At 43.5% G+C, this 22,028-nt stretch overlaps 1 protein-coding gene across 4 annotated transcripts in view; it reads left to right on the top strand.

Moving 5' to 3' along the window:
* bcas1 (brain enriched myelin associated protein 1) overlaps positions 1 to 13,110 on the top strand; it is a 113,764-nt gene extending 100,654 nt beyond the window's left edge. For 3 of the 4 annotated variants that reach the window (XM_080205005.1, XM_080205006.1, XM_080205007.1), the window contains exons 11-12: positions 8,472 to 8,714; positions 12,565 to 13,110. In XM_080205005.1, the coding sequence (XP_080061131.1) occupies positions 8,472 to 8,714; positions 12,565 to 12,639 (318 nt within the window). In that variant the 3' untranslated portion in view covers positions 12,640 to 13,110. The remainder of the gene's footprint in view (positions 1 to 8,471; positions 8,715 to 12,564) is intronic. The other variant, XM_080205009.1, reaches the window with a different exon arrangement.
* The last annotated feature ends 8,918 nt before the right edge of the window (positions 13,111 to 22,028 follow it).

Raw genomic sequence — 22,028 nt, forward strand, 5'->3', positions numbered from 1 at the left:
AAAACTGTATTAATTGAGCTAATCATAGACCCTTCCTTGCCCTTCACATACATCACCTCCGCTATGTGATGTACATAGACTTTCAAAAGACATTTGATAAAGTGCCACGCAACAGACTAATGAGAAAATTTAAAGCTTACAGAATAAAAGGCAATGTGGATACAAAATTAGCTGAGCAATAGGAAAGAGAGGAATGGTCAATGGATACTTTTTGGGCTTGAGGAAGTTTATAGTGGAACTCCCAAGGGGTTAACCTGGGGCCCTTGCTTTTCCTGAAATATGTTATACATAAAAATGATCTCGATCTTGGTGTGCAGGGGATAATGTCAAAGTTTGCAAATGACACAAAACATGGAAGCATTATAAACTGTGAAGAGGACAGTGTAGGACTTCAGAAGGATGTAGATAAAGTAAAGTTTATTTATTAGTCACAAATAGGCTTATGTTAACACTGCACTGAAGTTACTGTGAAAATTGCCTAGTCAACACACTCCAGCGCCTGTTCGGGTACACTGAGGGAGAATTTAGCATGGCCAATGCACCTAACCTGCACATCTTTGGACTGTGGAAAGAAACCGGAGCACCCAGAGGAAACCGATGCAGGCAGAGGGAAAATGCACAAACTCCACACAAGTTGGTAGAGTGATAGGTGGCAGATCAAGTTCAATGTGGAGAAATGTGAGGTGATATATTTTGGTCGGAAGAATATGAAGAGACAATACAAAATTAAAGGTACAATTCTTATGGGGGATGCAAGAGCAGAGGGACTTGGGTGTATGTGTGCACCAACCATTGAGGGTCAGGACAGGTGAAGGGAGCAGTTAATAAAGCATATGATATACTGGGCTCTATTAGAAGGGACATAGAGTACAAGAAGAAGGGGGTTATTTTGAACTTATGTAGGATGCTAGTTAAATTTCAGCTGGAGTATTGTGTACAGTTCTGGGCACCGCACTTTAGGAAGGATATGAGCACATTGGAGTGGGTGCAGGAGAGGTTTACAATTGCTTCCAGGGATGAAAAATTTCATTTATGAGGATAGATTGGAGAGGTTGGGATTGTTCTCCCTGGAGAGAAGGCGGCTGAGAGGAGATCTGATAGAATCAGGAGGCAGAGTGGACAGAGAAGCTGCTCCTGCTCATGAAACAATCAAAAACGAGAGGGCATAGATTTAAAGTGATTTGTGAGAGAAACAAATATGATGCAATAATTTTTTTTCCACTCAACAAGTGGTTGGGGTCTAGAATGCACTGTCTGGGAGTATGGTGGAGCCAGGTTCAATCAAGATAGTTAAGAGGGTATCAGATGATTGTTTCTATTCAAATAATGTGCAGGGGTATAGAAAATGGCCATAAGCCCTGATGTTTGTTTGGAAAGCAGGTGCAGACAGGATGGGCCAAATGGCCTCTTTCTGCACCATAACAATTCTGTAATAGTTCATAAAGCCTGTGTGTAATGCAACCATACAGGTTAGGAGGCCTCACATTTGATTCCTTGTCTCTGTAGAGTTAACTGCGATCAGGAGGGCAGATGTAGAGCCTCAGCTCACAGAACTGGGGAGGAGAAATCTGATCAGGACTTGAGTTCCCAATTGCTGTTTTGCTAATGCCCACTGGAAGGATGCAAGTGTATATGTGTATATTCATGTTCAGGTTTCAGCTGGACAGCACCATGCTCAACCTTAATAATGGTTAGAGGATCTGTTCAGGCTCACATGGTCACTGTGACATGTGTTGGAGGATTAGCAAACGAAGCCCCAGTACAAAGAACAAAAGAACAAAGAACAACCCAGCACGGGAAACAGGCCCTTCGGCCCAACGAGCCCGCGCCACCGCATCACCCTACACCTATTCTACCCTGCGTGTCTACGAATGGAACCCCTAACTTAGCCAGATTCAGGGGAGAATAGTATCAATTTGGTAAACCAATCAGCCTAAGAGCACATCTTTGGGGTGTGGGAGGAAACCAGAGCGCCCGGAGGAAACCCACGCAACCCCAGGGAGAATGTGCAAACTCCCACAGACACAGGCCCAAATCCATGTATCTGCACAGCGAGCAGTGCTAGTCACCCAGCTGTTGCGGCGCCCGTCTACCGGTCCAGGATCAAGCACACACACCAACACGAAGTACTAGGCCACTCCCGGAACCTCCAAGAGCAGCCCACACACGACCCACCGTGTGCATGCCCCTCGTTTGACAACGAGGTGGACCTTCACCTGCGGAATAAAAAGACAAAAACGTTAACTTACAAGTCTGCAAAGTCAGTAAGGAGTCAACACCCTCAGGAAAGTAAAAGGAACATCTCTCCTATAAATTGTCAGTTTCAAAAACTTTATAAAGTAGAATTACATCCTGAGGACATAAGAACATAAGAACATAAGGAATAGGAGCAGGAGTAGGCCATCTAGCCCTTCGAGCCTGCCCCGCCATTCAATAAGATCATGGCTGATCTGTTGTGGCTCAGTTCCACTTTCCCGCCCTCTCCCCATAACCCTTAATCCCCTCTCTTATCAAAAACCCATCAACCCGCTTCTTAAAAATATTTAGCGAGGCAGCCTCCACCACTTCAACGGGCAGAGAATTCCAGAGATTCACCACCCTTTGAGTGAAGAAGTTCCTCCTCAACTCCGTTCTAAACCGCCTCCCCTTTATCTTGAGGCTGTGCCCCCTAGTCCTACTGTCTTTTTTGAGCGGGAAGAGTCTCTCCACCTCTATCCTATCCATCCCATTCATCATCTTATACGTCTCAATGAGATCTCCCCTCATTCTTCTAAACTCTAGCGAGTACAAGCCTAGTTTATTCAGCCTCTCCTCATAGCTCAACCCCCTCAACTCCGGTATCAGCCTAGTAAACCTCCTCTGCACTCCCTCCAAGGCCAAAATATCTTTGCGCAGGTGCGGCGCCCAAAACTGCACACAGTACTCCAGCTGCGGCCTCACCAATGCCCTATACAGCTGCAGCAAGACCTCCCTACTTTTATATTCAATCCCCCTCGCTATGAAGGCCAGCATCCCATTCGCCTTCCTGACCACCTGCTGCACCTGCAAGCTGGGTTTTTGCGACTCATGCACAAGGACCCCGAGGTCCCTCTGCACCGTCGCCTGCTGCAGTTTTTCGCCACGTAATAGTCCTTCCTACCATTCTTCCTACCAAAGTGGACCACCTCACACTTGCCAACATTAAATTCCATTTGCCATTTCCTGGCCCATTCGCCCAGCCTATCTAGATCCTTCTGCAGACTCTCCACACCCTCCGCACAATTTGCCTTTCCCCCAATCTTGGTGTCATCAGCAAATTTCGACACCCTGCACTCGGTTCCCTCCTCCAGATCATCTATATAAATGGTAAATAGCTGAGGCCCCAGCACCGACCCCTGGGGCACCCCACTAGTCACCAACCGCCAATCCGAATAGCACCCATTGACCCCCACTCTCTGCCTCCTATTTGACAACCAATCCTCTATCCACGCTAACACCCTACCCCCAACTCCATGTCCCCTGACCTTCTGCAATAACCTCTTGTGAGGTACCTTGTCAAACGCCTTCTGAAAATCCAGAAAGACCACATCCACCGGCTCTCCTCTATCCACTGCCCTAGACACATCCTCATAGAACTCCAGTAAATTTGTCAGACACGACTTCCCTTTAATGAAACCATGTTGCGTCCGCCCTATCAAGCAACTCCCTTCAAGATGCCTCGCAATTTCCTGCTTAATGACGGATTCTAACATTTTACCTACAACAGACGTTAAACTAACCGGCCTATAATTCCCCGCCTTTTGCCTGGCACCCTTCTTAAACAACGGCGTAACATTAGCCGTTTTCCAATCTTCCGGCACTTCCCCGGAATCCAGCGACGTCTGGAAAATAACCACCAAGGCATCCACTATAACCTCCGCCATTTCTTTCAGAACCCTCGGATGCATTCCATCCGGTCCTGGGGACTTGTCCACAACATGCATGGAACATGCATGAAAATTCTTTGGGTGCAATTTTAACTCATTCAAAAACCCTATTCATTTGCACAGAGCTAAATCAAGCCCATTGTATATTATAGAGCTGTAAAATGAACATTTTTCCAGTATTGGTTGTAGTTAACCTTTTAAGGAGGGTATACTAAGGAATAATCCAGGCCACAAAGCTACTGAGGTCCTTCCTTCAAGCACTCATTGAAAATTATATAGTCAATCTTTTTCTCAAGTATATCTGAGTGTATTTGTTCCCCAACACAGAAGGCACCACGCAATGTTTGCCACCCCAGTTAGAGGATTCATCTGTGTTTTTATTTCATTTACACTTGGCTCTGGGCATCCCTCTCACTCACTGCTTTCAACAGAGAAATCAGAGATACTAAGAACCATATAGATTGAGCAGGGCTGGGGAATGGTAATACAAATGGGAGCCAAAGAGAGCACAAATACTGCTTGCAATTATTTATTTCACATTTAAACGATGTAGTTAAATTGTGAGTATATTTGCTATATACACATGAGATGGTCATTTACCTGGAGCATTATCCTCAATGATTACTTATAAAACTTCATTTTTTTGCCTTTTCAGGAACCATGAGAAATGTCTTGCATGACACCCTATTATTTGTATTTAACAGTTGTGGCTTTGTTTTCAGCAGTGAGGTCACTTTTCATCCATTGACTTCACAGGCAGAAGATGCATTGGCATGAATTTACTCTTTACATCATCGATACTAATATAAAGGACCTTTGTAGTTAATTCTGTGGCTGACGAAGCAACAGAGAGGTCATCTGTGTACATGTCACTCTTTATCTGTAGATGTTGCAGCTCCAGACTATGCTATTTTATTTAGATTAAAGTAACAAGCAGCTTTGGATTGTCTGCGGTAGGGGAAAAATAGCAAAGATTGTAAGGTTAATAAGGCCATTATAAAAGCAAACCAAGCACAATTTATTTCTAGAGCGATAGAATTGGAAACCAGAAAAGTTACAATATTGTACTGAATCTTGCTTTGATCACACTTGATGTAATGCATACAATTATGTTTGCTATATTTATAAAATAAACTTTAAATTGCAAGCAGTATTTTCCCTCTCTATTTGGCTGCCAGTTGTATTATTTCACCACAGCCCGACTCAACCGATGATTCTTAGTATCCCTGATTACTTTGCAACGTGAAGCGAGTACAAAAAAGATTTGCAAGAATAACATGAGAAATACAAGGTTATTATACCTTAGCCTATTGGAAAGGATTAGCACTCAGTCTTTTTTCAGTCAAAGGGAGATGGCGAAGTGACACTAAACGAGTTCTTCAAAGGTTTGATAGGTTTTGTAAGAGTGGATACAAATAAAAAAGCCTGAAACTTTTGCCATGATGAAGAGGATCTCCTGCTTTCCAAGATGGCTTTGAAGGTCCAATTCCACAAACGCTCACTCCAAATCCAGCACCTCCATTGTTTTTGTCATGGCCAGGGGTTGTGGTTCTAATTTATGCATTTGTGGTTCATGGACGCTACATATATTAAAGTGTCTTTAGTCAAATCCAAAAAAGTGGAGCAACTGGAGAAAACCCACATAGACATGGAGAGAATGTGCAAACTCCACACAGACAGTGACCCAAGGCTGGAATTGAACCGGGTACTGGCGCTGTGAGGCAGCAGTGCCAGCCATTGTGCCATCCTTGGTAGTTATCTTATGGGCGGCAGCATAGCGCTGAGTGGGCCACTGTGATGCGCCAGTCTGTCAGCATGGAGACAGGCGCACATGCAGCAGTCTACACTGTCATTTTCCCGATCACTGGCCAAACCCATGACCCTGCATCGCTGGCCTGTGACCTTCCCCCACCACCCTGATTTCTGGCCTCCCTCACATGTCTGGGCCAGCCACAACCATGCCCCTTGGCCTGCCTCGCTCTCTCTCCACCACCCCTCTGCCCCTGACCATGGCAGCCCTACTACCCCCACTCACCCCTCCACCAGTCCTGACCCCACCACCGGGAGGCTGAACCCCACCCCGATGGCCAGCCCTCAATAGCCCTCCTCTCTGCTCATGATCCCTATCCCCACCACTCCCCCCCCCCCTCAACCCAGAACCCCTGCCCTCAATAGTCCATGCCCCTTGACACTGCTCAAAGCCTGGTGGATAGTACCAAGGTGGTCCTTGAACATTGCCACTTTGCCCCTTGGGCAGTGCCAGGAGGCTAGGCTGGCACTGCCAAGCTGGCAGTGCTGAGGAGGCACACCCCCTCCTTACCCCCTGACCCTCTGGGGGACCTCCATGGCTAGCCTTCACTTCAAAAAGTCTGACAACACCAGGTTTTAGTCCAACCTATTTATTTGATAATATACTCACAAGCTTTCGAGGGACACCCTCTTCATCAGGTGAATGGAGAGTTCTGGCCTCAGACAGAGCATATAAAGCACAGACAGTTTAGAGATTACTGATTAGAATGCGAATCTTTACACCTAACCTGCTGTTCAAGACCTGAAGTGGCTGATGGGTTCATGTCGCACTATCTGTAACCCCCGTGACTTGCCTGGGTTTGCAAAACCTCACTTACTGTACTGTCTGGAGACAATACACATCTCTTTAAACTGTGATCAGTGCTCCTTCCACTCACATTATCAGCCACTTCAGGTCTTGAACAGCAGGTTAGGTGTAAAGATTCGCATTCTAATCAGTAATCTCTAAACTGTCTGTGCTTTATATGCTCTGTCTGAGGCCAGAACTCTCCATTCACCTGACGAAGAGGGTGTCCCTCGAAAGCTTGTGAGTATATTATCAAATAAATAGGTTGGACTAAAACCTGGTGTTGTCAGACTTTTTACTGTCTTTACGCCAGTCCAATGCCGGCATACCCATATCATGACTAGCCTTCACTTCAGTAGGGCTGGGCTGCCAGCTCCCCGTTAGTGGGGAGCTGTTGTAAACCCACTGGAGTGAACCACCTCACTTGGTTGGGGGGTGGGGAGGTAAGTTAGTGGGCGCAGAGACTTCAGTCCCAGGCTCGCTAATGATATTAAAATACAGATTTTAAATAATTTATTCAGCTCCAGGCTGATTCCTGGTGAGGGCTGATGGAGCCGGAAATACAGCTGCTGGAGATGCGAGGAGGGGGGATGCCCGCTAGACGGCCTCTGTTTATGTCTCCCAGCCCAGTGCACTGGGAAAGTCACCCCAATAATGAGCCGCATTTTAATAAATTCTATAAATAAGAAAAGTACCTTGATTTTTCAGCCAATGGTTTGAAGTGAAATATGGCAATAGGATTGTTTAATACAGACATCCAAAGCTTACATTGCAAATTCAAGTGACCCAAGCTGTCATGTACTTTATTAAAACAGTATAAAAACAAACATGCCATTAAAATTTGAATTATAAAATTTACTATGTGTTCTATTTCCATGGACTGTGTAGAATTTCTAATAAATTCAAAATAATTCTTCCTGTCTTATTCCTAAATTCAGTTTTTGCAGTAGATTAATTGTGACACCCTCCTTTTTATTCTATTCTAATCCTTGAGGGACTAGTCTAATCTAAGCCACAGTCACATATCTATTAATGCCTTTATATCATAAAGGCGGCACAGTGGTTAGCACTGCTGTCTCACAGCGCCAGGGATCCGGGTTCAATTCTACCTTTGGGGGACTATGTATGGAGTTTGCTCATTCTTCCCGTGTCTGCATGGGTTTCCTCCGGCTGCCCCGGTTTCCTCTCTCAGTCCAAAGGTGTGCACATTAGGCAGATTGGCAATGCTAAATTGTCTCTTAGTGTCCAAAGATGTGTAGGTTAAGTGGATTAGCCATGGGAAACATGCAAGTTTACGGGGGAGGGCCTGGGTGGAATGCTGTTTCAGAGAGTCAGTGTAGACTTGATGGTCTCTATGGTCCTATTCTATAACGCCAAGCACAACTGGTGTTTCTAATACATTGATTTTATTCAGATTACTTAAAGAGTAAAACTCCAACTTGCCCGTTTGTCTAGCAACCTTATTCATTCTAATCCTTCCGTTCACTGACCTTTTTTTTAAATAACCTTACTGATATTCCATGATCATTCCCTTTAAGTTTTGTTTTTGCTTCCTTGTCTTGCTTTCCCCTCCACACTGCCACGTTGAGTTCAGTTCTCAGCTACGTGTTACTCTGCCAGCAGGGACATTGGTCCCAACAAGGTGAGGCCCATAAATACTGTACCCAGAATTGCTCTAAGTGTTCCAGAAACCAGAATGCTATCTTTTCACACCATGGCTGGAATTCTACTGGCAAATGTACCCCGGAATTGGGGCGAGCAAGATTTGCAGAACGGCATTCTCCATTGGCCTCAGGCAGGATCTTACAAATCTTGGGCGGACGTGCCGATAAAATTCGGGCACATCTCTCCAGCCAGGCACATACCCTTTTACTATTACTGAGATCACATCAGCAACACAACGGCACGCTTTCTGCTTCAGTCTCCAGAAAATGGGAAGACTTCATTTCACAATACCTTCTCCTTTTCAGGACACAGGCTTGGCAGCTGATGCGACGAAGAAAGGCAAAGACAGTTCAAAACAGAGAAAGTCCTTATCAGAGGCCAATAAAGAAGAACCTCAGAGAACAAAATCTGTGGAAGCCCTTTCCTCCTCACAACAACCAAACGTTGTTTCAGCGTCAATACCAAATGGCAACGATATCAAAGCCGGAGAAACGCCTGAGAAGAAACTCGAAAAGAAGTCATCATTTGGGGTGTTTCTAAAACAATTGGTATGTTTAGAGAAAGTCAAATCAAATAGGTTTCTGAAACCTTTCCATTTTAAGCATTTAGAAATGAAATTAAATTTAAATTCATATAACTTGATAATGGAGCCTGAGGGTTTTGTCAAACCGCAATGGTAGGCTTGTTCCCTATTCGTTGCTATTTTATCTTTCCTGACTTGCCATTTTTGCCTCTGTATGGTTGATCCAGCTGACTCGGTGAAAGAATTGTCGAGTCAGTAAATTTTCATAAGAATTGTTGCCTTCCACACGAAGAGCTGTGTAGAAGTACAATCTCATGACTGTATAATTGGTAAATTCAAATAACAATCATCAGTAAGCACTCTTACAAACAATGCAATCTATTTTGCTGCTCTAGTTGGAAAAACAGACGAGCTTTTTCTTGCTGATTTGTGCTGTTAGCTCTTTTCCTTTTGCTCGTCTAACTTTCCCCAGCTGCAGTACTCATCTTTCAATTGGGAAATCAGAACACAACATTTTTCCAAATTTAATTTTCCCTTTAACTGTATTTGCTATCCACCATCCCTCCCCCCAAAACCAGCTCAGGCAATATGCCTTCCTGAGTCATTCCAGCTGTGGCTAAGAATTTAACATGTAAAAAGTTGCATCAGAGATTAAAGATTATGTATAGTCACATAATGTTGCAATAGACGTTATCGGTGAACCGTCACGCGAATGTGACCAACAGGGTTACCCTCACTACAGACCACTTGTTGTAAGTGGCTTACATTAATTGACTAATAATCAGCTTATAACTGAATTTACACTCACAAAAGTGTGACTGTGGTGCATTGTATATAGCCAAAATGATTAGCTGCATAATTCACAGATCACTAGGTAGACACAGAAAGAATACTGTAGAATTATTAGCTGTTATCAGAGTGCCAGTATATTCTAACATTTAGATAAATCTGTGTACCTAAAATCTACCCTACCTCAGCACGAACACTGATTAGCCCACAGCTCGGATCAGTGAGCACAGCTGCTCTTGCGTTTAGATTTTCCTTCTGCTTTATGTAGTAATCCCCAGTGGGTAATGCTTCTAATGTCTGGAAAAATACACCAGATATAACAGAAGGTGGGGGCTTAATGAGAGGAAAATTGAAAGATCATCTAGTGAAGGAAAGGATCTTTTTTCAGCAATTACGTGTAGGTTCAGACTTCACCGTCAAGAATGATGTGCTTATGAGTAATTTGCATTAAATGATTAATAATCAGGACAACTGAAATTAATGGCTACTTTTATCTGATATAAGAGTTAAGACTTTGAAAGTGCTTTATTGATTTTGAAATGTAAATATAGAAGTATAATAAAAATACACGCCCTGCACAATGAGGGCGATTCTCTGAGGCCACTGTGCTGCTTTTGTAGTGCAGTAGGCTGGGAGACTCTAGCGGAGGTCACTTTACAGGCTCCCCACTGGCCACCATGTCCTCCGCAATTCTCCAGCAGCCAGATTTCCGATTCCAGAAATCAGCATGGAGCTGCGTTAATTATGATAATGGTAATTTACATCACTGTTAAATCTCATTAGCTGGCCCAGGACTGAAATTTCTGGGCCCACCAGATCCACCACCACCACCCCTCCCCCCACCCCCTCCACCTGCCAGGAGTATTTCACTCCAGCAGGGTTTGCTATAGCTTCCCACTTGTGGGGAGCTGGTGGCCCTGCCCCGCTGGAGTGAAGGGAGGGGGGCCATCGAGGCCCCCAGAGGGTCGGAGGTTGGGTGCTGAGGGTGCCCCCTGGGCATTGCCGCCTTGGCAGTGTCGGCCTGGGCCCCTGCCACTGCCCAAGGGACAAAGTGTCAATGCCCAGGGGGCACCCTCAGCACTGCCCACGGGGCATAAGGCAGTGTCAAGGGGTTGGGGTGCAATGGGATGAGGTCTGATGAGGGACTTCAGGGGGGTGCAAACTTTGGGGGTTGGAGGGGTCCCGCAGCCACTCTGCTTTCGGGCTGAGTGACAGAGGGAAGGAGGCCAGTGATAAGGGCTGGCCATCAGGGTTTGGGGGGAGAGGGGTAGTCAGCCTGCTGGGGGGGAGGTTGGGATTGCGGGGTGGCGAGGTTATAGCTGTCAGTGGTGGGGGGGTTGGGGGAAGTTATCAGGGGATCGGGGTTAGGGAGGTCATCAAGGCGTGTGTGGGGAGGGGTGGGGGGGGTGGGTCTAGGCTGGCCCGGGCATATTCAAGGTGGCCGACGATCGGGCTGTTGGGGGGAGGTGGGCAGTAATGCGGGGATTGCGGGGCTGGCCAGCAATTGAGTAGGCCAGGGAATGGGAGGCCAGTAGTGCAGAGCCACTGCACATGCACCGACCTTGGTGTTAACAGATCGGTACATGTGCAGTGGCTTGCTCAGTGCTATACTGCTGGCCTCTCCACCACTGATTTTCAGCGTAGTTCATGCTGAGGCACTCTGCAGTGCGCAGAGTGTGGGAGATTTATTTTGAAATTCTTGCTGAAAAGAACCAGCCTGATTTACTCCAGTTTGTGACACTTAGAATCTTTTGAGGAGAATCGTGCCACCCCCCCACCATTTCTTTAGCTTTCGTATGCAAGTTAACTATGATCACAATGTTTAAAATAAAGCAGTAATGTCACCTTGAAGGAAATCACAGTCATCATTCAACATCAATCCTGAAATATTCATTTGCAAGGTCTGGAAGTAGAGAAGTAGTGACCAAGATATCTGAACAGAATTATTGGATCACTATTAGTATCATCTGTTCACATGGTCTTGTTCTTTTTAGTGTTTCTTTTCATATTTCACCGGCACTATTTTAAAGCCTTAATCCTCACGCTCTGGAGGGTTGTTAATCTCACTTGGGTAGCATTATAGTCATTTAAAAAAGGCGCAGTAATTAAAATACTTTGTTAAGTCTAAACATGTGGGCTAAAAATAAAACCTACAAAATTTGCATAAAGCTCAAAGCCTTCTCAGGAAGTGGAACGTATCTTAATCTATGTCATGTGAAAATATAGCACATGCTGTGATTTTCGATTTAACACTACAATTGTTCTTGGTATCCTGGGTTAGGAAGAGAATGTCAGGAAGGATTTTCATTATTGATTGCTGTTTAACAATCACTTGCTTCAAGAGCCCATGTGCAGATATCAGGACTGTGCTGACCGTCACGGTTGACTAATCTCAATGTAAATGGCTGAAATTTTAAAAAAAATAATGTTCACTTGTGCTAAGGTACAACAGTAACAATTAATTTGGCGGGCTTCTAAAAATATTCATCATAAATTTTCTTCAGGAACAATGTTGTTTTTCTTTGAAAAGAACTAACTGTTCTGCAATTTTCCACAGTCCACTAACCTGGGTTGAATGCCGTGGGTAGTTTCTATTTAATCAGTGGTTCTACTCAATCAAATATATCACTGCTATTACTGCAATGGGAAAAACAGTAAAATAAAATAAATACTTTTTAGCAGTGTTAGCTGATCTTAAATAGAGCTATGGCAGAGGTACCATGATAGACTACAGCATCTTAGCATAAGGATGGATAAAAATCAATCAAACTTCCCAGTCACAATTGCCAACAGCATCCACTGTTGGAAGTGTTCACATGTGAATGGCGTGGGAGGACAAGTTTAGCGTCAGCTGTGATGTATGCCAGAATTAAGCAGCGCACCAGCATACACTGTCAATCTACTGGACAGTGGCCTATATTTTTGCATCTGTGCCCCAGTAAGGGAGACTTCTTTCAACAGAGAGAGGAGGAATTAAAGGAAAGGAAATGTTAAATAGAGTTCTTGACATGACCAGTGTGAATTCATTTCTGGATTGTAATGCTGCAATTGTTCAATGTTTCCACCTTTATTTTTTTGCCTTACAGGGAGGAAAAAAGACAGCAGATGCTGGGGTGCAGACAGATCCTGTCATTATCTATCCTGCAGGGAAGGCAAAATGATGCCAGTCCATTCGCCCTTTCATTCCAAGAAACTTGGCAATGCGCCTTACAACTTGGTGAAATCACTAAACATAGACAGCTCTGACTGTCCCTCTTGCATCTTCTAGCACTCAGGGCATGCCCCCAAAATATCATTCTGATCATATTTCTAGTTAGTTGATTGGTGTACTTTCAGAAGATTTCTGGATCTTTAAACTATACATGGTAGAGTTAGACCATTTTCTATGTATTAGTTAAGTGTATTGTTAGGAATGCATAATTTGACTAAGCATTTTCACAGTTTATTTGAAATTGATTTTGTAATAACATCAAGAGCAGATTTTAAGAATCCTGCTGACCTGTTTGCAGGCAAGGGCTCAATGGGGTGTGGGGGAGAGGTTTGTGAGGGCATGCCTATAAAGTTCCCTGGGTGGCCTTCCTCACCCAACCTGTCTGCAATTTGATGGGGAGTAAATGAGGCCTAGGACAGCCTGTCTGAGGCCTGACTGGTCACTTAACGGCTGCTTTGCACCCGGCCTCAATTTTGAGATTGGCAGGAGGGAAAGCCTGGCAGGTCGCCTCACATGGGCCTCGGGCAGAAAGTGTGTGTGGGGCGGGGAGGGAATATCTCCCTCAGGAACCCCTGTTCCCATAGTGTCTTCACAGGCGCTCCTTCCACCTCCAATCTCTCCATCAAGACTGCCACCTTCTCCCCAAATTACTTTCCCCAGGCCTCACCTCCACTCCTCACCAAGAGGCTCCTCTAAGTTACCCCCCCCCACACCTCATGTGCTCCCTCACACTCCCACATGTGCCTGAGTCCATAGGCAATCCTGGGCCTTGAGTGGATGTAGCCACCGCCTTCCTTGAGGAGCTTCCAAGCAATGAATTGTTGCCAGCGTTTCAGCAGATATAACTTTGCCCCCCAGGCTCCTTGACCATGGGGAAATCTCACTGCCATCCAGCTCAATGCCTAATTGGCACTTAATTTGGTGAACATCCCTGAAAAGACAACATGGGGCTCTTGCCAGCTCTCCTGTTGGCATGCAAGACCCCCCATCCCCTCAATTAAATACTGCCTTTCATTATTGCACCGGAATGAGTGACAAGGGCGCAACATATTTTATGCTAGTTCTGTACAACAGGGCATCCAACCTGTATCTTAAGGGAAGAATCAGACAGCTTTTGATTTTATTGTGTTTTATTAACTTTTCAAATGATCTGATGAAACTGCTGAATGCCTGCATAATTGATAGAAACTCTTAATCTGTTTCTGATATTTTACTTTTCAGAAGTTGAATTCCTTCATGAATATTTTGCCAATATTTCAGTGCTTTATACCTATTGGAAATTAATTTGTAATTTGATCAATTAGTTAGCTGACACATTGTCAGTGAAAGACTAAGGATAAATGCAAATTATATAATTTAGTTTATATGCCTTAATTTTCTTTATCCTGTTTTCTCTAATTATTCCATTATTATCCATAATTAATTAAAAAATGTTGTTATATTCTGGTTACTTGAGTTTAACAACACTGATGGAAATTAAAACTTTACAAAAAAATAACCTTTATTTCACCATAAAATAATTATGCTCTGAAGTTTTCATCATGTCTTAAATATGCTATTAAAACACACAGAGTTCTCTGAATTGTTGCCAATAAATCCTGTACAGTTTCTGGGCATTGCCTTTCAGGCTATGAATGCATTCTTTCTGATTCATCTGTATACAGTTCATTAGTATTCAGAGCAATTAAAAATATTTTCATTGTACAAACCCCTTATTTGTGTTCCTGTATTCTAATAAAGCAAGCTTTTATCTGATTTTATATTGTACCTGTTGGCAGTTCTGTTCAACATCTGATTGCTTGCCTAGTTCAGATTCTGTTGAGATCCAACTGTTCTTAATTTAAAGCCTCAAATGCTTTGTAAATTCATTCCCCTTTACCAAGCCTTATATTACTAAGTTAAGAGTAATTTAATATACCTTGTATATTTAAGATTGTATTATTAGTTCTTTTCCTGAGAGTACTAATTCTTGTTGGTGTTGGGTTCCATAGGAATCAGTCGTCCGCCAATACCTAATTCAAACCGCGCTATTTCAATTAAGAGCTTTAAACAGTGGCCATTGGAAACCTATTTAAGTAATGGGAATTGCAGCTAAACAGAAGCCTTTGCTCACCCAGCCTCCGCACAGACATTGCAACAGATATTTCTAGATAATGATGAAGTGCAGCAATCCTGCCTGATATATTTTCTCCTCCCTCGCCTAGGGATACTGAGCAAATTGAGATTAGCTGATTCAGCACATACCAGGCAACAAATCCAGGAATGCTTTTGGTGGCTTTCCTTAATTTTGTTTTCTCAGAGTCTAACTAAGGAATACTGTTCTAAAATATGACAATGTGCAAATCTTTGCATTAAGCTGTAACATTGTTGCACTGGAAGATAGTATACCTTTGGCTCAGAAAATAATGCAAATGGGGAAATCTTTTCTGAATTCACCTTTAGAATAAATATTTAAGATTGACAGTTAGTGTTCTATTAGAGATTACATCACACAAAATCCCTACAGTACAGAAGGGAGACATTCAGCCCATCGAGTCTTCAGTGACCACAATCCTACCCAGGCCCTAGCCTCATAACCCCACATATTGATCCTGCTAATTCTCTTGACACTTAGCATGGCCAATCAACCTAAACAGCCCATCTTTGGAATGTGGGAGGAAACCAGAGCACCTGGAGGAAACCCACACAGACATAGGGCGAATGTGCAAACTTCACACAGACAGTGACCTGACACTGGAATTTGAACCTGAGTCCCTGGCACAGTGAGGCAGCAGTGCTAATCACTGTGCTGCCTGCATTTTAACCTAAGAGGAAAAACTTAGATGATAAAATAAATGTAAGAGTTTTACAGTTGACTGTTCAATTGACGTCCTATTTCTGATAAAGAAAGTTTGAAAACTGGAAACTCTACAGGGAGTTATTTTGCCAAGAGTGCTGTTCTTAGCACTCCCTCTGCTGGATGCATACCAATATATGATTTTAATGTAGCTGCGGCAGTAACAAATGCCATTTTTACTGGCTAGATTACTCATCTAAAACACCTTATTAAAGAATTAATGGATAACATTTTAGAATGCATTAGGAAACTTTTGCTTTAGAACAAATCAAAAAAAAAGCAAATCCTCCAAACTACACTGTCCCTTCAAACAACTTGGTAAAAGGGGTAATTGGTGGAATTTTCACATCCCACCCACCACAGGTATCATAGCAGACAAGACAGAAAATTTGGCGCTGCATTTTAAAGGCCCGTTGACCTGGGGCGGGAGTTTCTGAACTTGGAGCACAGATGGCCAGAAAATCCCGCCCAACATGCATGTGGTAGCCTGTTGCTTCATAAGACAGTGGGTCTGTGCCATGGTGATGAACTCTATGTTAAACATGTCTGGTGTGGTTCAGGACTGCCCCCCCCCCCCCGCCCCCACCCCCGCCCCCGCCCCCAACGTCATTGCAGTGTGTGCCACATTTGCTACAGAGGTATACAGCGGGCTCAGAGGTTATCCCGGTCTCACCATTGTAGAGAAGGGCACTAAGAATGCAGGCTTGGTAGGTTCATAGTTTGGTGTTCACAGTCAAGTTGCTGTTGTTCCACATTTTCTTGCTCAGTTTGAACATAAAAGCTGCAGTGTTTGCAATGTGTGTGTTGATTTCAGCATCAAATGAAAGTGATGATTGTTGGTGATTTTTAAATAGAGCATAAAATTAATGCTGCTTTGCTATTAGTTCCAATGCTGTTCCTTCTTCAAAAATGTTGTGCTTGGCATTTAGAAGTTGTTTTTCAAGAGAACCCCTATATTCTAATTTTCATTGCTGAAGATACTAGCAGCCTCTGGTTCCTCATGGAACTGACTTTTTTTGTATGTGCTTGTGAGTATGATTCGACTGACTGTGTGAGGTGTCATAGCCAAACTCAATCCTGTTTTCATCTGACAGGTGTATATATATTTAAGTGTTGAGGCTCAGGCATCAAGATCTACAGGTATTATAGTGGTAATGTCACTGGGCTAGTGATCCAGAGGTCCAGGTAAATGGCTTGGAATATAGGTTCAAATCCAATTCCTCTATTTGGCGGAGATGATGGCCGAGTGGTATTATCACTAGACTATTAATCGAGAAACTCAGCTAATGTTCTGGGGACCCGGGTTTGAATCCCACTGTGGGAGCTGGTGGAATTTGAATTCAATAAAAAAATTCTGGAATTAAGAATCTACTGATGACTATGAAACTATTGTCGATGTCAGGAAAACCATCTGGTTCACTAATGTCTTTTAGGGAAGGAAATCTGCCTTTCTTTTCCAGTCTGGCCGACATGTGACTCCAGAGCCACAGCAATGTGGTTGATTCTCAACTTCCCTCAGGCAACTAGAAATGGGCAATAAATGCTGACCAGCCAGTGATGCCCAAGTCCCACGAATGAATAAAAAAAAGAAAGCTTGTCTCGTAATGATGAGCATGAAACTATTACTGAATGTTGTAAAAGCCTGCCTCTCCTCTGATGGAGCTTCTTCCGCTATACACTGTTCACCACACAATCAGGAAATGTCATCAGCTTCTCCTGTAATAGCTCTGTCTCCATGACCTCATTTGGCCTCTCTAAGACCACTGGGGAAGCTACCAACTTCAGCCCCACTATTCCACTATCAAGGAATAAGTTGACCTTATTCAAAGATGTTAGGGCCAACCCCCAGAGTTACCAATCCTGAAATTAGATCATATTCCAGGTGCATGTACCTGCTTCCAGTATTGTTCACAAATGTTTTGGAAATCAGCACACTCTCTGGTTGAAATGTTATGTTTTCTCCCAGCAGAAGGGATTAGGTGGCCCCCTGTGTCCCTAAGTCTGATTTTTGGGCTTACTTGCTTCAATTCTCCTGTAGACAAAGAATGTTGGTAATTCTCAGGGAGTGTGTTAAATTATACCGCATTCACGGCAGTATGTTTACAGTTAGACCTCATATGGCAGATCAACATCAGAAATTACCGTCACCTTAGTTCATGATCTAACATCAAAGCACCCAAAAATGTTTGACAAAATTGTCAATTTCAAGGAAGCTGCAATTTTACACTTGCAGGAGAATGCAAGTCCGTCAGTTAATCTGGTACATTTGTGCATAAAGATGTCAGCAATTACAAGAAGAAAAGGGGAAATGTTCTATACTATAGCAACTGTGGTAAACTATCATTAAAGGATGGCCTGATTCAATTCAGCATATCCATGAATGGTTTAGACCATTTTGGCCTTGGAAGAATAAGTGAGGCATCTCCAAGAATGTCATTTTTAAAGATAGGCCATCATTCTGGATATTTTCAACCTGATATTCTTCAACAGCTTTATCACTCACACATGGGCATAGACCAGATGAGAAGACTTGTTAGAGAGATGGACTATTGCCTGGGTGAACAATGACATTGAAGTCATTGTTGAGGCATGTCAATAGCATGTGCCAAATCAGCACAAAGAACCACTGATTCCATTTGAATTTCTTTTCTAGCCTTAATCCAAAATTGTATGACTCTTCATGTCCGTGATACTGACTTCATCATTACCTTGACTACTTTGGGGACGGGACAGTCCATGCACGTGTCGTTGGTGAGATCAGGGCTGGCCAGGTGTGGTGGGGAGGGGGGTAGGGATGTTGGGTCTGGCCCAGGGAAGTCTGGGTGGTCAGCGATCAGGGAGTGAGGGGATCAGTAGGCCAGTGGTTGTGGGGGGCGGCGGGGGGGCGGGGGGGGGGGGGGGGGGTAGTTGCAGAGCTGGCCAACGATTGGCCTGGTTAGCAATCTAGAGATTGCTTTAAGACTCGATTACCAATTTGATTACCTTTTAAGACTTGATTACCAATTAAGGTTCACATTCCAACCATTATTTTGTAAATTGAGTTTGTGTTTTTATATGCCCTGTTTGTGATTAGAACTCCCACTTACCTGAGGAAGGAGCAGCGCTCCGAAAGTCAGTGGATTTTTCCTGTTGGACTTTAACTTGGTGTTGTGAGAGTTCTTCCAGCAATCTAGAGGCCAGCAATGGCGCTATGCTGCCACCCTCTCAGGTAGGAATAGGTCCCACCCCTGATTTATAGTAAGTTTAAGAGTGAATCATACTGAGGCACTTTGTGATGCACAGTGTGTCAGAGATTCATTCTGGAAATCACGCTGAGAAAACAAGTGGAACTGAGAGAACAAGCGGAACTTAGAAACATAGAAAAACTACAGCACAAACAGGCCCTTCAGCCCACAAGTTGTGCCGAACATATCACTACCTACTAAGCTTACCTATAACCCTCAGTCCTATTAAGTCCCATGTACTCATCTAGAAGTCTCTTAAACTTACTCCCATTTTCCCATATATTGGGGACTTAGAATTTTTTTTGGAATAATTCTAGCCTATGTATGTTATACCCTAACTTTCCATTCTTTATGCCTGATTCTTAACAGTGTATATCAGTGGTAGGTAACTGCAGCCCCGGGGGCCACATGCAGCCCATGTGGGTTCTGAGTGCAGCTCATGAGACAGTTTGTTGACCATTGCCCACTTTCTGCTGTTTTCCATCAGCATAGTTCTTTTTCCCCATCAGTATAACTGAAGTGATGCACACATAAAGAAAGGGAAGTGAAGTGAGATGCACACAACATTGACTGTGAGAGCCGTGCAGTCCTTCTGCATCCAAAACGTAAATATTTATTTCGTTTCTGCCATTTGACACTGATGATAATTCTATTAATGTATAAATAATTAAGTGTTTTCTATAACTTGTTTTAAAATATTCAGCTTGTATTAAATGTATTTAATCTTATTCATAGGTCATGGTTAACGAACAAGCCTGATTTCAATCTTGTGGGCCACTGAGGTGAAGGAGGGCCACTCACAAAGCCCACTCACTGGTGTGTATTGATCTAGTCTATTGATAAAGGTTTTAAAGAGACACCTGAGTTATTCCTAATATTTTATATTCTTTATTGCTGCCTTTATTATGCCCCTGAATATACCCCTCTCCTTACATTACCAACCTCCTTGTGAGCCACAGTTGCACAAAATCATTACTGATACCTTATCCATGGCAGCCATTGTTTCTGTCTGAAACTGGGTATAATTGATGCATCATATTTAACTACAGGGACCTTCGATCTATCTTCGCTTCATCTCCAGAAATATAAATTTAGAGCAGAGTGCAGAGACACTTTAGCCAATTTTGTTACTTCTAATGCCAATCCAGCTCATTGCAGCTGTTGTGAAGTTGCATATATAAGATTAAAAATGTGGTATTTGGCAAATGTAAATATTGAAAAGAAATGCTAAGAAAACCAAGAGATCATATAGCATTGTCCCTTTAAAAAGCACATGTCTTTGTGGTTGGGATTTTAAACTGCAGAAAGCAAGCTGCAGAAGCCAACTTTGCAACTTTTGTATCTAAAGCAGCAGGCCAGAGGTCTAGTAGAACAAAACAAGATTCTGAATTGAACCAATGATTTTAAAGCAAACACTCAAAAGACACAGAACTAATTGAATTGAGGTTTGTTGACAGCATTGAGGCACTCACATGACAGAAATACTGAGGTAATTCCAGGTATTTAAACTCAAGCAAGAGGAAGTTAGAACAACATTGCCACCTCTTTAGATTGAAGTAAAGAGAGGTGAGTCTCATGTGGAATCCTGCAGATCATCAAATCACCATCTAAATAGAAGGGGAAACCACTCAGAAAGCATTCCAGATCGAAGCATCAGAAGAAAGTTCATACTTCCAACATATGCCTGGTTTTACATTATTTGAGAATGGTTATATTCTGTAATGATTTATTTAATTATTCCTGAGTGAGTCTTGTAATTGGGGAGTTTATTCGGTTTGTTAATTGTTTTAATAAGATTGTCACCTGTTCAAAAAATAAAGACCAGTTAATTGTTCATGATAGAGACTGGCAGATCTTGCTTCAATTTACCAAAATCAGTAGCTTCCTACTATCTCACACACGATTACAAGGCAAGGTATATCCCTTTTGGAGGGCTCCAAAATCACGCAGAGGGAAACATCACCTTTGTGTCATAACGCAGTCAATTCAGCATTTAGTTGGAATTAAATGGGGGACACCTGGGCCAGAAGTTTAAATGTCTGCGTAGGGTCACAGCTGACCCAGAAGCGTGTAAAATCTTGCGAGAAGATATCGGGAGTGCTTCCCAATGTCATCGCACATGCGTGCAATTTCCAGGTCGGTGAGCACGTATGTGAATCAGATGTGCACCCACTAATAACTGAAGAGCCACTTAAAGCCATTAAAAGTCCAATTGACAATGACCTCATGCTGTCTATGCTATTTTTAACTCATCGCATGGGGAAAACACATGAATGCTTATCAGGTTCTTTGCATTTCCTCATCCAAGGATGGGATAAAAGCCCCCTGGAGCAGTAGCAGTTTCTCTGTGATAGAATTCCTAGCTGCGTGAGAATAGAGTTTAGCTTAAGTTTCCATGTTATTGGTTAGCATTTGAAGAGTGACTTCAGCATTTTAGGACTTCCCTGGAAGGTTTTCCTGAGGGGTGGAGGAAAGCCATCACTTATTTGCAAGCCTATGCATCTGATGTACTGGGGATACTCTGCTGGTGGGACCTCCTCTTAGGAGCAAGGGAGGGGAAGGAGGGAGAGGGGGCAAAGTGAGCACAGACAGCATTCCAGGCAGAGAGCTGTAAGAGGAGAGGAATTGGCTCAGTGGATGCAGGGCCAGCAGGGTAACCATGGCTAGAGGGGACGCTGAAGACACCACTAACCAAAAGTTTATTTATTAGTCACAAGTAGGCTTACATTAACACTGCAATGAGTTACTGTAAAAATCCCCTAGTCACCACACTCTGGCGCCTGTTCAAGTACACTGAGGGAGAATTCAGTATGGCCAATGCACATAACTTGTACGTCTTTCAGACTGTGGGAGGAAACCAGAGCACCTGGAGAAAATTCATGCAGATTCGGGGAGAACATGCAGTCTTCAGGGAGAACAGCAAAGGTTGCTTCAGAAGGTTAGGGTGCATGGCGTTGGGGGTAAAGTGTTAGCGAGGATTGGTTGTCTAAAAGGAGGCAGAGAGTGGGTGTCAATGGGTGCTATTCTGATTGGCGGTTGGTGACTAGTGGAGTGCTGCAGGGGTCGGTGCTGGGGCCTCAGCTATTTACCATTTATATAGATGATATGGAGGAGGGGGCTGAGTGTAGGGTAACGAAATTTGCTGATGACACAAAGATGAGTGGAAAAGCAAATTGCGCGGAGGGTGTGGAAAGCCTGCAGAGGGATCTGGATAGGCTGAGTGAGTGGGTGAGGACCTGGCAGATGGAGTACAATGTTAGCAAGTGTGAGGCTATCCAT

This window comes from Carcharhinus amblyrhynchos, chromosome 16 (genome assembly GCF_965287045.1).
Source record: "Carcharhinus amblyrhynchos chromosome 16, sCarAmb.v2.hapA, whole genome shotgun sequence".
Classification (NCBI taxonomy): domain Eukaryota; kingdom Metazoa; phylum Chordata; class Chondrichthyes; order Carcharhiniformes; family Carcharhinidae; genus Carcharhinus; species Carcharhinus amblyrhynchos.